Source organism: Prinia subflava, chromosome 1, assembly GCF_021018805.1.
Source record: "Prinia subflava isolate CZ2003 ecotype Zambia chromosome 1, Cam_Psub_1.2, whole genome shotgun sequence".
In the NCBI taxonomy this organism is placed as follows: Eukaryota; Metazoa; Chordata; class Aves; order Passeriformes; family Cisticolidae; genus Prinia; species Prinia subflava.
In genome coordinates, this window is record NC_086247.1 from 128,543,721 (window position 1) to 128,559,636 (window position 15,916).

Here is a 15,916-nt window from a genome sequence, read left to right on the forward strand (position 1 = left end):
ATTTTGGACAGTTTTGCTTTATTTCTGAGGTATCAGTTGTAGTCAGTTTACTCAGGAATCTGTAATAATGTAGAGACACCTAAGAATCAGGACAATGCAGAAACAGCTGCCTGCTTATGTGAATCTAGTACTAGCACTTACTCATTTTACATTTAAAAATCTACTATCCTTGTTTTCTGGGTAGCTTGCTATTTTGTTAATAGCATAAATATAGAATCATAGAATCATACCAAGTGAGAAAAGCTTTTTGAGCTTCCTGTACCCACCCTAGAGAAAAAGCAAGAACAGTTTTATTAGACTAAACTGTGCTGCTATGCAACACCACTAGCATGCGGGAGGGGTAAATGAAGACAGACATGAACTGTGTATGAGATAACTTATTTTATTTATTCAATTCTCAACTTAATTTTGATGCTAAAAATTGGTCAAAGGCACTTCAAAGAAGGTATTTAAGAAACAAATCCTTATGGTGACCATTCCAGACACATCACCGACTTTTATCTGCCATGAGGAACACAACTACCTAGAATTGCAAAGTGAAACATTCACAGGTTTTAAGTGGCGCATACTGTCCAGCAGCAATATTCAATTCTTTTAGACTACTAATAACATTTTTGGCGTATTTTAAATACAGTATGGTAAAACAAAGCAAATCACACTTTCGGAGTTCCACAGAAAATTTCTTGACAGAAAAAGGACAAAACTGCCTTTCCCAGTGGTCCTGTATTGAGGGGTCTGTTTTTATCTGTGCGTGCACTATCAGCATCAGTAGCAGGTACAGCAGAGAAACAACCCACACTTTTCTGTCATACAAAGACAGAACACCCTGCTCAGATAACAAAGCATTTATAAGAGGCCTATCAGCTACTCACTGAAATTTATACTTCTGCAAGCATAACAGAACAAATGGGAACAGCTGAAGAAAAAGTGATTTTTAATATACACACCCACCAAAACAAAACAAAGTGTCCTTAAAGGCAATAGTACTGTGAAAAGAGCTTCCACAAAATGAGAGGCGGTATAAACATCATCAGCGTGTAACCTCTTAAATAACAGAAATACAGGCTGCAGAAATTAATTGGGAGTGAAAGAAGAATAAAATTGGTCTATTTCTGCAAACAAAGATTAATACTCTCCTCTGATTAAGACCAATGATCAGAAAGTAACTTCTTGCCACTCTCAATCTTTCTGAAGTGAAACCACTTAATACAAGGTCAAAATGTTACTCTGCCACACTTGGGGACATTCCCACATCCACTGCCTAGTAATTTCAAGAAAATAGTTCAAAATTTTAGAAGGGTAATTTAAATCACTATGGTGCCAATGAAAGCTTTTAGGTTTTATAAAATTAAGAAACCAAACCACAGAGCAATAATCTGCATGGCCTAAGTAAGCCCATGTTGCTGTGCTTCAGAAGTCTCTCCATCAAATACAGTCTCCTTGGGCTGCAAAAATTCTCAAATTCAATAAATACTTTCTCAAAGCACAAAGACCTGAGAGTGAAATAGCAGACTACTAATATTAGTGTAATATTGTATGTGAAAATTACACTAACTGTTCACATTCCAACCTTGTCCACTGAGGCTTCTGAAGGCAGTGAGACAGAAACCAATTATTCCAGAGGTATCAGCTAATGGTTATGGCAATACAATTCAACAGAGAACAACAGGTCTCTGTTATAATCACAGAATGTAAAACCTGATACTTTTCTAGCTTGTCTGAAAATAAAAAAAAATCTTTGCAGTGCTGTTTTAAAGGCAAAAGAAACAGATTCAGAGGTCTATGCACAAGGACACTTTAAAACAAAAAATGGACATTTGAAGAAAAGGCTGCTTATTTCTCTGGACAGGCCAACCATTTATCACAAGGTAGTATGTCCTCAGCCTTATTCTCTTCAGAAAGGGAACTTGCTCCTTTACTTTTCCAGTCTCTCTGAGGTCCTGCACATTTTGTGGAAAGGGATATTCCTGCCCTGCTCTGCTAAACCCACAAGCCTCAGCTGGGCAGTTGATAAGAACTAGAACTGCTGCTGAGAGAAGTTTCATCGTGAGCTCAGCAGTGGCTGGTTTACCTTGTTACCCCAGCAAACAACCTGCGGGGAGCTCAAACATCCTGCTTCCTCCTGTCCACCTGAGACTTATGCTGGATGAAACTGGAGAGCCAGAGACAGGATAGTCAGGACAGTAAGGAACATGAAGAGGAAATGATTTTGCTTCACAGGACAGCACAGGGAAAACATATGACACAAATCTGCAGAAAACATGCAGGATTAGTTCTGCCTGTTGTGGTAGAAAATCTTTAAATCCCCATGGATGAACTGAAGAAAGCAGAAATAAAGGAACTGTACAGTAGTTCAACAGATCTTCTACATGGGCTGAATTTACAAAGAGATTAGATTGGGATCTCAATTTAATTTTATAACTTCCTTAAGTATTCCTGAATATTTTAACTGCTTGTTTGAACAATGCCATTGGAGTTACTAATTCCATATGGATTTCACAATATAATTGGTTTGTGCTGCATGTGGGATAAACATTTAGCTCACAGAAGGAAACAACTTTCAGCATGTTAACATCTACTGTCCTCTGGACAAGCATCCCTCTGACTACAGCAAACTTAAGATTTTTTGTTTCTTAAACCAATACAGTTATAATGTTCTACTTAAGTCAAGTAACATAGAATAAAGCTTGTGTCCCTATCAGTACTTCAGAAGCAGTGCTGCTCATGAAGACCAACAGATTTAACCCAGCAGGAACTAATCAACCAATACTTGATAGATGAACTCATTCAGGCAGAGAAGATGCATGCAGCATTTCAACATCATGAGCTATTTCAGTCATTACCATCGTGCTGCAGAGCAATGGTCAGAAAGAAAGTCATGACTTCACTGTTGGACAACAGAAAGAACTCCAATCTGTACTACAACTATCTTTGGAAAAAAACCAAAAAGCCAGTACTTTGTGGTAACATCATCTTCCAGGAACATCCTGAAGGACCAGCAGTAGTAAATAAGGCTGTCTGCTACCACTATGTGCCTTTTTCAAAACAGTGACTGGAGGTAATTAGGTTATGTCCAAATTCATCAATATGATGAAGGTGAAAAATAACAGAAAGATGAAGAAATGTTTGTTCAAGTGTGGAATAAAAACACTACATGTCACGTTGAATCCCATTCCCCATACTGCTATTCACTCAATTTGAAAAGGAGAAAACAAAGTTTTATATTAATTCTATAAAACACATATTTGGCCTCTGAAAAAAAAAAATCAGTAATTAGAACACCTATTTTGTCCCACCCAAGAAAGTGTTTCCAGTTAAAAGGCAGAGACACTTATGAAGTAGTGGAAAAAGTTAATGCACTTTGAAAGATTCCTGCATTCAGGCTTGGCTTGCTTACCTGAATAACTAGGTACTTCAGCTTCAAAAACAGTGAAAAAAGGATCATTTAACACTTTGTACTGAAAAAAGTAACAAGAAGCAGATACAGACTTTTTTTTAAATGGAAGAAAAAAATGTTCAGAAAAGTGAAATTAAGTACTTCAACCAAATAAACTGGCTTTGATGCAGTTTTAAAATCGGATAGTTCTGTATCTGAAAATTTTAACCTCTATTGAAAATGAAAACGGAAACAAACTAATTATAATAGTGGCTGAAACCATGTTGTTTCAATGCTTTGCTAAGATACTATTCTTCCTGGTTTATGTTGCAGGTGGGATGGAAGACAGACTTCTATTTTCAAAAGCATCTATCTTATGCTGAAAAGTGCTAAAAGGAATTTTTATATCCATTCAACCAAAAGGATAAGTTAATAAAAGGAGAAAAAAAAAAAGCCACAGGCAAACATGTAAGCAGGTGGCATCACCTCAGCAATTTAAACAACATTAACCGTTTCTGTGTTTCTCTCCAGAAGAGTATTCCTCCCCAAAAATTTCATATTGTTTTGCACAACAGAATTTAAAACTTCATAAGTAATTCATAGCAATGAATTCTGTTTCTGACTATTGTGGGTGAAATTCTGCCACTCTGTTGTTGAGGCAAAGCAGACTGGAGACTCAAATTCTGTGTCTCTGCCTTACTTTTAGGGCAAGGTACACAAAGTACCTTCAGGTTGTGGAGAATACTTCAGAAAGCCATTGTGAAGAGTTTGACTGGGCAGCATCCAATTTCTAATATTAGAATTAACTTAATGGAGAGGGGATAGAGGAGAATAGAAAAAGGAAGAGAAATATGGTACAATCATCTGTGAACCTGTCCACTATGGTTTTTATACAAATTCTTCCAGATATTATTGTACCAGACAAACCTCCAATTTCATAGCTTTAGGGCCCCATATCTTTGTGAGCAGGGCTGCAAGGTCACACTATCCCAAGCAGTCAGAGCCAGCACCACTCTGTTGTACACAGGGTGACAAGAAGTGCTGCCAACTTGATTTTTGAAATAAGAATTGCCAGGAGTAATTTCAGTCCACAAGCTTCATGCACAAGTTTGAGGAGACTCTTACTCATTGGCTTCTTTTTGGTTTTTTTCAAAGTCCAATTAGCTCTCAGAAATTTTTTGCTTTATCTTTTGACTATCCTCCAGTGCTTCGTTTTTGCTCTGCTCTTCTGGATTCTTTGACAAATCAGGATTGTACCTATACAAATACCCATATGGACGAAGATGATAAATCAAATATTCCAAATGATACATAGTCACAGAGTCAACATAGTGGAATGAAACTGCTAGATCAGAGCAGCATCCAGGACCCTGAAACACAAAACAAAGCAAAACAATCAGCAAGAATTGCAAAGCATGCCCTGGATTAAAGATCCAGGGAGAATTCCAAGAAATACTTGATTTAATGGTATAAAATTCACTACCATCAGTCATACATACACTTCAAAAGTTAATGTTAGGCAAGCAAAATGCATCAGACATATCTGCCAAGGCATCTTTCCAAAATAATGCTGACAAAGTCTTTTGCTTCTGTGATCAAGCCAGTGAAAAAACTAGCTACCCTCATTAGCGTCAGAGGTTTTCTGCTTTTCCATACTTAATTTTTGATGCTGGTGTTTAAACAGCACCAAGAAGCAGCAAGCAGGCCTAAGTGAGTTACATTTATACATGAAATAATACAGGCCTGTTACTTATGTCAGCATCCAGACAGAATGCATAAGCAAGATGTGTATGTCCCTGCACCTGTGTGTGTTGACACATTAAACAGTTTGGCAGTATTGTCAGTATCTAACTTCCTACTGACAGAAAGTTGTAATAATTGCAGAATTTTGTTTTAAATGTCTTGATTTTGTTGACTTTATTACGAGCTATAGGATGTTGTTAACGCATTTGTCATAACTTATATTTTATAGCTCAAATTTGAGAACACTTTTCTGAAGCATAGTTTTGGGGTTTCTTTTTTCTGCAGCTTTGATTGCAAAGTTACTAATATTTCGAATCCAACTGGAACTAAGATTAAATATTTAAAGCGCCAAAGAGAACAACAGTTATGTAACTGTTCTTCAGCAGTTACTAGGTTTGATCAATATAGTTTGATTTTGTTACCAGATGAAGCAGTCTCTATCCAAGCACAGGGATGGCAGGCCAGCATCACAGTCAATTTCCATTATGAGCTGGTTACAGATGGAACTGTCCACAGCTCAGCCACCCATGCACTGCAGCCTTAGCTAAAGCTGCTGCCTCCTGACACACTAAATACAGCCTCATACAGCTGGTTTAAGCTTCAGAAATGCTTTAGCTGCTGAATTCAAGTACAAAAATAGACTGCTGCTTTACGATGAAAAAAATCTACTGAAGAACCAGACTCTTTTATTCAGCTTTAATATGTAAAAAATACTAAATCCTGTTCTTGAATTCTTCTGCCTAATGATAATTCACACATCACAGGCTCACACACATCACAAGATGCACTTGACAAAATGGATACCAGGTTCCTCAGGACTTACCTCTACAGCAGGATAGTAATTGTAATTCCAGTACCAGAATGTTTTTGGTAGGTATCCTCTGATTAAGTGATGTTCTGGAACGAACGGATGAAAGGTTTCTCTACCACTCGTATCCCTGGAATCTCCTGCTTCCACATTGAGGATCTCCATGCATTTTCCTAGTGCCAGATCTTCAATAGAGGAACTGTGAGTGCATTTGTTCGTTTTAAATGCAGCAACAAATCTCTTCAGAGCTTCTTTGCTCAGAACATACCCTGCTCCTCCACTCATGTAGCCCTGCTTCACGTAAGGCTTAAACCTTCTTCCAAAGTATATCGGTTGTTCAGGACTGTATTTTGAAAGAAGCCATCTCAAATTGTCCAATATAACATATGTATCATCATCTGCTTTCATAAACCAATCAGCATCATCAAAATAATGGTCATATACATATTGAAAAGCTTTAATAGTCTTCCAGTACAGTTGATCCCTGCCTTCTTTGGTTTCTAGGCCCACAGTTGGGAAGTCTTTATTTTCCTCAGAGCTCATAAAAAGTACTTTATTACAGCGTTGGGCCCAAGTGGCCTTAACATGCTTGGCTTTCTTTTCTAGATTTTGAGGTCCAGTCATGACCCAACACAGTATTTTCACCTTGTGATACAGTCCTTCTGCAATATTTTTATCCTCGTCTAAAAAAAGAGGAAAGTAAAATCATATTAGACATGATTGCCAAACAAACTAACAGCAACCTCCTCCCTCCTCAGATATTCTGTTTCTAGATCAGAAAAAACATGCAGACAGAGAAGAGGCTTTTGCTTCCAAATGTACCAGTTAATAAACTCCATGCTAAATTCTAGAAGGAAACAAACAAGACTCTCAAAGATTAAAATTCTTAAAGCTATTTCGATTTCACAAGATAAAGGAGAGTGTAAGAGTCATATCAAAGTGGGTTCAGGGAAATGGGGCTTTAGCAAACCTTGATTTGTACATAAAAACTGCCCAGAGGCAACCTCTTTATAGTCTTGGAAGACTAATGAAAATTTAAAACCAGAATATTTTTGCCATGCACAATGAATACAACTACATACAGCATTATTTTTACCATTCACAGTGAATACAACACAGAAAGGCAAAAAAGCTAATAAGCTCTTTTATGTATACTCGTGTTAACTAACAAAACCTAATGAATATTTCTAAACCAGCAAAATATGTTTTAAGAATAAAGCCAATAGTAAACTAGAAATAAATAATTTAACAGATTAAGTAATTCAAGATACTATGAAACTACTATTATTGTTGATAACATGTTTTTATTTCCAGCAATCCAGAAGAATAAACACAGTTATCTACAGTGTGAAACAATGTTTTCCAAGCTACCAAAGCATTCATTGCTCTCAAAGAAACATTTTCACTTGATACATACAGAAAGATTCTAACTCACGTAAAAGGAGGTTTCATGGACAGTGAAATCTGCATGACTGGTACTAAAATGTTCTTGCTAATGCTTTATGCAACTATGTATCAGATTTCTCTGTAACAATGTTCTACAATTACATGTGAAACACACACTCATCTTACAAAGTTTGGAGCTTAAATATGTCTAAAAAAATGACTTACTAACATCTTCAGCAAATGCATTGTACTGCAATTTTTCTCATCCAAGCTCTCCCTACTCAAACAGTCTCTGTATTTGGTATTTCAAATTAACTCATTTAATGAAATTTATCAAGTGCAAAAGTATCCCTGAAATCTCCCTTGAAGGGTCTACCTTCTCTGGAAAAATAAAAATAATCAGAGTGCAAGAGATTTTCTCTGGCTATGACTGCAAATAGCAATCTGTGCCTGGACTGCTGCATAATCAGCTTGGCAAATCATGCCCACAGCAGCTCCCTTTGCTCCCCTTCCCCAATTCTGTGTTTTACTAATTGTACCAATAAGTGATTTCTTTAAAATTTTATTTTAGCTTTATCTTAGAGGCTAGATCAAAAGTTAAAAGGGGTCCAAAATTAGCTTCTTAAGTCTAAAAAGCAATCCAGACACATCTACAATGCTAGCAAAGATACCTGCTAAGCAAAACTACCATTTGGTGTCAATAGTTTATTTGAGAGGTTCCTGCTCCAAATGAGTCTGGATATAGGAGTTGGACAAACAATTGGACTCTAATGAAAAAAAATTTACTATTGTGATATAAACGTAAACAAAGAAAACCATCATTCAGTAGACCTTAGGAGAAAAAAGTTATTTAGCTGAAACCTGAACATGGGGACACTGAATGGAAATTAAGCATATAAATTCTTGGCAGTGAATCAACAATGTTTTGCAATGCCTGAAAAGGGAGGACATTTGCTAAGCAGCCAGGTGTAACAAAATACCTTTATGCTGTCCAGCATCTGCATTGAAATTCATTTGTCCTTGCAGCTGATTGTTGTCAGTGTCTGCTGAGTGTTGACCATGTGGATCATTGTGAAGAACATGAGGCTGGATCTTAACCTGTTCTTCTAGTATAATGCTGAACAGAAGATAGCAGACGAAAAATCCTATTGCTGAGCCAAAAGTGAAGGTTAGAAGGTTCATCAAAGACTTAGAAGAGGCCATCTCCTGAAGGTGAGACACTGTGAAAACCAAATGAAAAATACATTAGAGTTAACACAGAAATCACATCCAAAACTGTAGGAAGAAATCAAGGATCAAATCTCTGAAAGCAGAGAACTCGGATCTTGCACAGAAATTTAAGTACAAGAGCAATGCAAATATCAATATAAAATTGTACATCCATTGATAGTGGCTGTACATAGAAAACCCTATTAATTATATTTATACAACATTTAAACAAGAATGTATACACTGAAGTGCAGTGTAGCTTTATAAAACTGCAATATACATACACTTTTTTATTCTCTTCAGCCTACAAAACTGCACTTTAAAATGTAATACTTAAGTCTTTTATGAAGCAAAAAGATGATGATCAGTGGTAATCTACAGGTCAAGATACAACATGGTCACGAGATGCTCTTAAAACTCCAGCCAAATGTATATTACAGGAATTCTTAGCATATGTCAATCACAGGCAGATTCGGAAGAGTTATAAAAGCAAATCTACTCCCAAAGTAGGGCAGTTGTCCTTACACTTTAAGGAATTACTGAGGATTGACTTCCAGAAGAAAGAGTAAGATAACATCTGAATTTTCATATAGAAACACTCATTTTTAAAAGGAAGAGAAGAAGAAAGTACATCAGCCTTGAAGCCTCTTCTACACTTCAAAAGTTTTGTATTCCAGTAATAAAAACACCCCTTCATATCAGCTACAGCCTTGCTCCTCAAAAACTAAAGGACTTGGCTGACCATTTTTAGTAAACCAAACCAGCAGCTATGCCTGCATAAAGTGATTTTTTTAAGCATCAAAAATGAGTGTGAATTTTAATTTATTAAACACTTGAAAACAAATTTCATGTTGTTGAGGGTTTTTCATCTTAGGAAAGAGTTGATCTATTTTCTCATAACTCATGACTAAACTACAAAAACATTGGCTATTAAATACACACTGAAATCAAGCCAGAGCCTTACAAACAAGTCAATGATGTTCCCTCCATTAGGATCATTATTACTAACAGAGGGCAGAACCCGATTTAGTTCATGAGGGAGCCCAAAAAAGAAAATTATGGACTGCACAGAGCATCGATGAAAACCATCGATCAGAGAAGAGCTGCAGGCACCAAAACAACTCATTTAGCCTGCACCCCCTCCTCTCACTGCCTGGGAAGTGTATTGGAAATAGGCTGTCCCCAGGCAAGCTGCATGAATCTCCCAATTCCAGCTTTCTGTCTGTTCTTCTGCTCTCCTGAAGGGAGAGGAAAGGATGAACCCATGTGTGCATGTTGTTAGGTTGACACTTTCAGAAATCCACCAGATTTACTGTACACATGCAGATCAAGACCATTTAAGAGTGAAGCAGCTCTCACATGTGGTAATGCTTTTCTTTCCATACTGCTACAAAAAGTAAATTGAACACAATTCGAAAAACAAAATAAAAATCAAGAAATGTACAGGGTATATAAAACTTAAATGATTATAACTGTAGTTGATAAGGAACCGTGGTTCTTTAATATGAACAAGCACATTATAAATCTTTTAATTGCACATTGTCTTCCCTCAATTCACTACTACATCTTGGTGGAGACAAGTGATTACCTTTAGACATCACATCACAAAGTAGAAAACTGACTGTATTATCATTTGTGACCCAGGCCTTGAAAAAATTACTTGGTTTCCAGTTATTTCTATTGCCTTTTACACCACTAAATTGAGAAGAAAACATAAGTATTTTGATCAGGTGCCAAAAAAACCCAACAAGAAGGTAAAACTCCCAAAACCTTAAACAAGAAGCCCATGCATAAAAGCAGCCATGACAATACAAAGGATTTGCTGTACTAAGGTTATTTTTTTGTTTTTGCTTTCCCTATCTATCACCACAAAGTGCCCTCAAAATTTGCAATACGCATAGGGAAATGGCCAAAATAAAACAATGCCTTCTTTTGGTATATTCAGAGTGAGGAAATATAGAAATCTGTGCATGCCCACAGTGTAGCTACACCACCTTCTAGAAGAAAAGGTCTCCACTATTCTACTTTTAAATATTAGCTGTCTCTCTGCCATACAATTTCAGTTATCTGCTCTAACAGCTGTTAAAATTACTCTTGCTTGGACAGAAAAAAATGAAAATAACTTGACAATAATCGCTGCTCATTTAACTATGAAATTATATACAACTGCATTCTATAGAAAAAAAAATTGTGTGTGCTGGAAATGCTGAAAAATGAAAAAAGTGCATTCAACTCACTGGAAATCAGAAGCTGATTTGGCAGTAGTTCACACACAAAGAGGATTTCTCAGGTGGTAGCTGTACTCTGTATTTGATACAAAATGCCTCTAGTTACAGTTTTCAATCTAAAATAATCTGCTTATCATTCTATCAATTTTATACCAACAGAATGGATCACTATAAATGTGTGAGTGTATATCCACGTTTGTTTACTCCAACAGTAAAAGGATAAAAAATTTCTTTTTTTAATGATATCTTGATATTTCACATAAATTGAGTCTTTTAACTTGACAGCAAAAATAACTGAATACTAGAGCATTACACTAGAAGAACCAGAAAATGCCTAAAAGGAAGGTCAGTTGTCAGATGATAAACATCTCCACTCCTTGCTGATATTCTTTTCTACACACAGATTTATTCACGGGGAAGACATGCAAAACATTTAAGGTCAGGTTGTATGAAGCTTTGAGCAACCTGATCTAATGAAAGTTGTCCCTGCTCATGGCAGGGGGTTGGACCTTCAAAGGGGTTGGATGATCTTTACAGGTCCCTTCCAACTCAAATCATTTTATGATGCTACGAGTCTATGACATTCAGAGAAGGAAAAGGTAAGCACAAAATCTACCAGAGGTTACTAAAACAACTCTGCTTTATTTGCATCTCTATTTTTACTCCTTGAGTTTAAAAACACACTATTTAAAAAAAACCCCACCTATAATAAAAGCTGAAGTTTGAATTGAATTTATGCTCCACTGCTCCATCATGGAAGCTTAAACAAATACAGATATTTAGATATTCATGCAGGTAGCCCTATTCACATCAATCAAACCAGCAAATGTTCTCAAATTCTATCACAATGCAAAAGTCATTGAAGATTTGGTTCAAAATTTAAGTTTCACAAGTCAACAATTTCTACATGTTCAAGCTTACAGAAAAACTGATTTTCCTGTGTTAGGGGCTGCTGAACCTGGCAGCCCACTGAGAACAAGGCTGCTGCAGCTCCATGTGCCCAGATCCAGCCAGGCTGAGGATGTATTCCCAGAGCAGTGCATGCAAAGATGCACATACACGTGGCTGACCGTACAGATCAGCACAGATAAAAACAAGTGTTCATGCAGACACAAACACAGCCTGGCCTTAAGCTGCTCCTACCCAGCTGCCCAGGACACAGGTCTGCTGCTGGGGAATATACACATACACACAACGTGGATCCCTCTGTAACTGGTCTCAGACCCTCAATCTATTGAGGAACCAACCCTGAATCCTCAGACTCCCCAGAGCCCTGCTCCCTTGTCAAACTGATGACTCTGATCTCACTAGTACCTGCCCCACACTTACAGCTGCCTCGAAGCCTGGCTCCCAAGCCCCTTAATCCTACTCACTGGCTAACCCTGTGCGATACTCACGAGCAACCACACACTGGCATCCTTGCCAAGACTGTACTCACGCACTCCTCTCCCCAGTTACGGGCACTGCAGACACCCAGGCCTCTGCAGCTCACAGCCCCCAGCCCAGCTGCTGGGCATTTAGACCCTGCTCACTCCAGTTCCTCCAGCCACTGGCACACCACACACCGAGGGCCCTACAACTTACTGAGCATCTCCAGTCGCTGGCACTTAGAGCTCAGTATGCACAGAAAAGAGCACAGAGTCCTCTCGCCCAGCAAAACAGCTAGAAAGGCACCTTAATGAGAAAAGAGGACAGGCTGTGTCAATTTGGCCCAGGACACAGTCAAACACTGACCAGCCACTTGTTTCTCACTGACCAGGCCCTTTACCTCATCCTTTTGTTTTCCCATACTTGTTCCTCCTCAAACCACCTTCCTTTAGTCCCTCCCAGGAGCACCCCATAATTTTGTACAGTCACAAGATGCTTTTCTCTTGCATCCCATGTGACTCATATTTTCTAGGCAGTTAGCTCTCTCGATCTTGTGAGCTTTTCCAGACAGCCTTCCTGGGGCCTTCTCTTGCTGCATGTCACACCTGGGCAATGGGCCTGGTGGCTCCCCAGTGACAGAACCAGGGCCTCACTCCTCTGATGAGACTGTGCCTCTGTGCATCCTGCTGGGGAGCCTCTGAAGCCCCTTTTGGTGAGGGGCTTGGAGCACAAGCCCTGTGAGGAATGACTGAGGGAGCTGGGAGTGTTCAGCCTGGAGAAAAGGAGACTCAGGGGTGACCTTATCACTCTCTACAACTTCCTGAAATGTGTTTGTAGTCAGGTGGGGTTGGTCTCTTTCTGCAGGCAACAACAGACAGAAAGAGAGAACACAGACTCAAGCTGCACCAAGGGAAATACCGGTTGGATATTAGGAAAAGTTTTTTTACAGGAACAGTGATAATGTACTGGAATGGTCAGCCCAGGGAGGTGGTGGAGTCATCATCCCTGGATGTCTTCAAAAAAAGACTGGATGTGGTTGAGTTGAGGTGTTAGGTCTGGGTTGGACTCGATGATCTTGAAGGTCTCTTCCCATCTAGTGATTCTGTGTGTGAACATGTTAATCTAAATTACTGCTCTCACCCTGCCGTTCCAATAAGGGCTTTAAGGTCACTTCCACAAGCCAATGGAAATTTAAGGAAAAAGCATGTGATATGAATATATGGCAAGAGTTTGGCACCACCGCCAAAAAAACAACCCAAACACTTTTAAAATTAACACTTTTACGCAAACTCAGGCGAACCATGTACAGAAACACATTAAACAAAATACCAAACAAACAAACAGAAATACCTGAACCCCAAAAACAACATAACAACAAAAAACCAAAAAAACCTCCTGCAACCATCAAATCTGGGATTTTGAAATTTACAGAATACAGAACATAACTCTAATTTTAAACATGTTTATCCCACTATCATTCCACAATCACTTTATGATTCGATTAAGTTAAACCCACATACAGAGGTGATTCTCTCTTGTATCCCTTACTTAGGAATCAAGGGGGAAGATCTGAGGGCCCACGATGAAACAGTGTAAATGTCCATTGAAAGCTGCATAATTAGCAATGAAATTGATCTCTACCACCATGTCCTTAACAGTCAAGCAACACATCAGAATAATTCGACCAGAATGTAGAAAAAAACCAGTTAGCTGTGCAAACAGGCCTTCTGCTCCTTATTGCTAGTTACTCTGTATATTTATATGCTTCTGAAATGCAGCAAGCTGTGCATTTGCTAATGCTGTCTGCATCTAGGATTTCTGTGAGCTTCTGCAGTTTCCTATCGACTAAGCACAGATCGTATCTTTCCACTTTAAATATCTAATGCTGTAAGCATTTCTTTCAAAATATTTCCTGCTTGTTCTATCAGAAAATACAAACCATCAAAGCAAGGTATTTCGGTATAGGCCAACAACTGCACTGAAACGAGACGTGTGACAATCCATAGCACCGATGAGCTGGAAGGAAGATGTGGCCCCTCCTTCCTCATTCCAAAAGCTGACAATGTCTTTCGGCAACAAGTGCCGTGCCCGAAGCACGGCTTCGCAGACCTCTCCCGAGCCGGCCCTGCCTGCGGACGCCCGCCCAGGAAGTCCCCGCTGCGGGGCGGGAGCAGCGATCCGCGGCTCCCCGGGCGCCGCGCTCCCTCCGCCGGGCTCCGGGGGACTCGCGCTTCCCCAAGGAGCCCCTGCTCCGCGCCTCTGCTTCCCAGGCGTGCAGCCGGGCACCTGCTGGCCCTGCAGCCGCGGGCACCCTTCTCGCCGCCGGGGTGACACGCGGCGCCGCGGCCGCCTCCTCCCGCCCCGTCCCCGCGGCGAGGAGGCACTCTCGGCCCTTCTACCGCGTCGCCCCCGCGGGCGGGACGCTGTCCCCCGAGGCCCGACCCCCCCGCCGCCCCCGGCGCGGCCCGGCCCGGTCCCCCCTCACCTCTCGGGCCGGCGGGGCCCCGGCGCGCGCTCAGCCGCGCGACGGCGCGCGGGCACCCGCTGGCCGCGCGCAGGGCAGGCCCCGGCCCCCGCCGGCCCCGCCGCCCCGCGCCGCCGCCGGCCCCATCGCGCGGCCGCCCCGCGCCGCGCCGCGCGCCGCCCCGGGGCGGGCCGGGAGCGGCGCCGCCCCGCCCCGCCGCCCGCTCATTGGTCGGCGAGGGCCGGGGCGGAGCTCCCCGGCACGCGCGGGGTTAACCCCGTTCCCGCCGCGGCCGCGGCTCCGCCGCGTGGCAGCGCGCGCGCGCCCCGCGCCCCCGCCGCTCCCGGCGCGGGAGAAGCTCGGCGCTCCCGCCCGCCCGCCCGCCCGCCCCGTCCCGTCCCCCCTGAGCGAGACGGTCACGGGAACCCGCCCCTTCCTCCCCGTCCGCTGGCAGCCCGGCCACGCCGCCGGGCCAGGCCGCGGGAGCGCCCGCGCCTCCCGGCGTGCGGCGGTGGGCGAGCGCGGGCGCCCCAGGCCGAAGCCGCGGCGCGAGAGCTGTGGCCGGGCGGCCGGGCCGTCCCCGCGCGCTGGCTCGGCCCGGGCCCCGAGGGGTGCGGGGAAGAAACGTCCCGAGGGGACGGGGAGGGCGCGGGAGGGACTGAGGGGCGCCGAGCGGCTCCCAGCGGTCGGTAAGCGGCGCTCCGGCGGTGCTCCGCGGGCACGGCCAGCGGGAAATGCCCCGGGCAGCGCTGTCCACCCGCCCTTCCACCGCGTTACCTCGCTCTCGACTGCCTGGTCCTGCCTGGAAGCGGCAGTGCCCGGAGCTCAGGCCGGGCTGCGGAGCTCCGCTGCGCTCCAGCCCCTCATTTCCCTCACTTCAGCCGGTCTGGAGCCGCTGCTCTTCCAAAATACCATTAGGCAACTGCAAGCGATGTTGCTAGGATACCGAGCCCTCTGCAATCGCTTCTCGTCTCCCTGTGCTAACGCTGCCTACCTTTCCAACAGCTCTTGACGTTTATCTCTCGGTGATTTCCTTAGGAAAAAGGCATATTAAATAAGAGGAATTGTAGATTTGGAAGGTGTTTTTCATTAGAGTGTAACTAAAAAATAGCATTTTGCAAGCACTGGGTAGATAATGGAGATCTGCAGTTAATAGAGGTTTTGTGTTGCGGTGTGTTTGGGGGCGGTTTATGTGTGTATGTTGTTTTTTTTTAAGTACTGGATGCACGTATGTGGAGAGTAGAACTGGTCCTTGCTGAGGGCCACTAGTGTTTCTGTAAATGGAGGTCACTGCACACACTGTTCTTGATTTTCTCTCTCTCCTCCATCCTCCC

General features: G+C 42.0%; 1 protein-coding gene across 4 annotated transcripts; it reads right to left on the bottom strand.

Moving 5' to 3' along the window:
• Positions 1-366: 366 nt before the first annotated feature.
• Positions 367-15,632, bottom strand: C1GALT1 (core 1 synthase, glycoprotein-N-acetylgalactosamine 3-beta-galactosyltransferase 1). 4 transcript variants are annotated; one of them, XM_063411781.1, is made up of 4 exons: positions 15,360-15,632; positions 8,294-8,533; positions 5,943-6,610; positions 367-4,746 (listed from the first exon to the last, which is right to left on the bottom strand). In XM_063411781.1, the coding sequence occupies exons 2-4, from the start codon at positions 8,514-8,516 to the stop codon at positions 4,537-4,539; spliced, it is 1,101 nt and encodes a 366-aa protein (XP_063267851.1). In that variant the 5' UTR covers positions 8,517-8,533; positions 15,360-15,632; the 3' UTR covers positions 367-4,536. The 4 variants fall into 4 exon arrangements, with proteins under 4 accessions (XP_063267851.1, XP_063267843.1, XP_063267826.1 ...); XM_063411773.1 differs by lacking the exon at positions 15,360-15,632 and adding an exon at positions 14,604-14,735; XM_063411756.1 differs by lacking the exon at positions 15,360-15,632 and adding an exon at positions 14,058-14,311.
• Between the last annotated feature and the right edge of the window lie 284 nt (positions 15,633-15,916).

Coding starts and splice junctions, on each gene's coding strand:
- C1GALT1 (XM_063411756.1), bottom strand. CDS start 14,166: ATGAGGAAGGAGGGGCCACATCTTCCTTCCAGCTCATCGGTGCTATGG. Junction 8,534..14,057: donor CGAAATACCTTGCTTTGATG/GTTTGTATTTTC, acceptor TGGTTTTCACAG/TGTCTCACCTTCAGGAGATG. Junction 4,747..5,942: donor ATTACTATCCTGCTGTAGAG/GTAAGTCCTGAG, acceptor TTTGTGTTTCAG/GGTCCTGGATGCTGCTCTGA.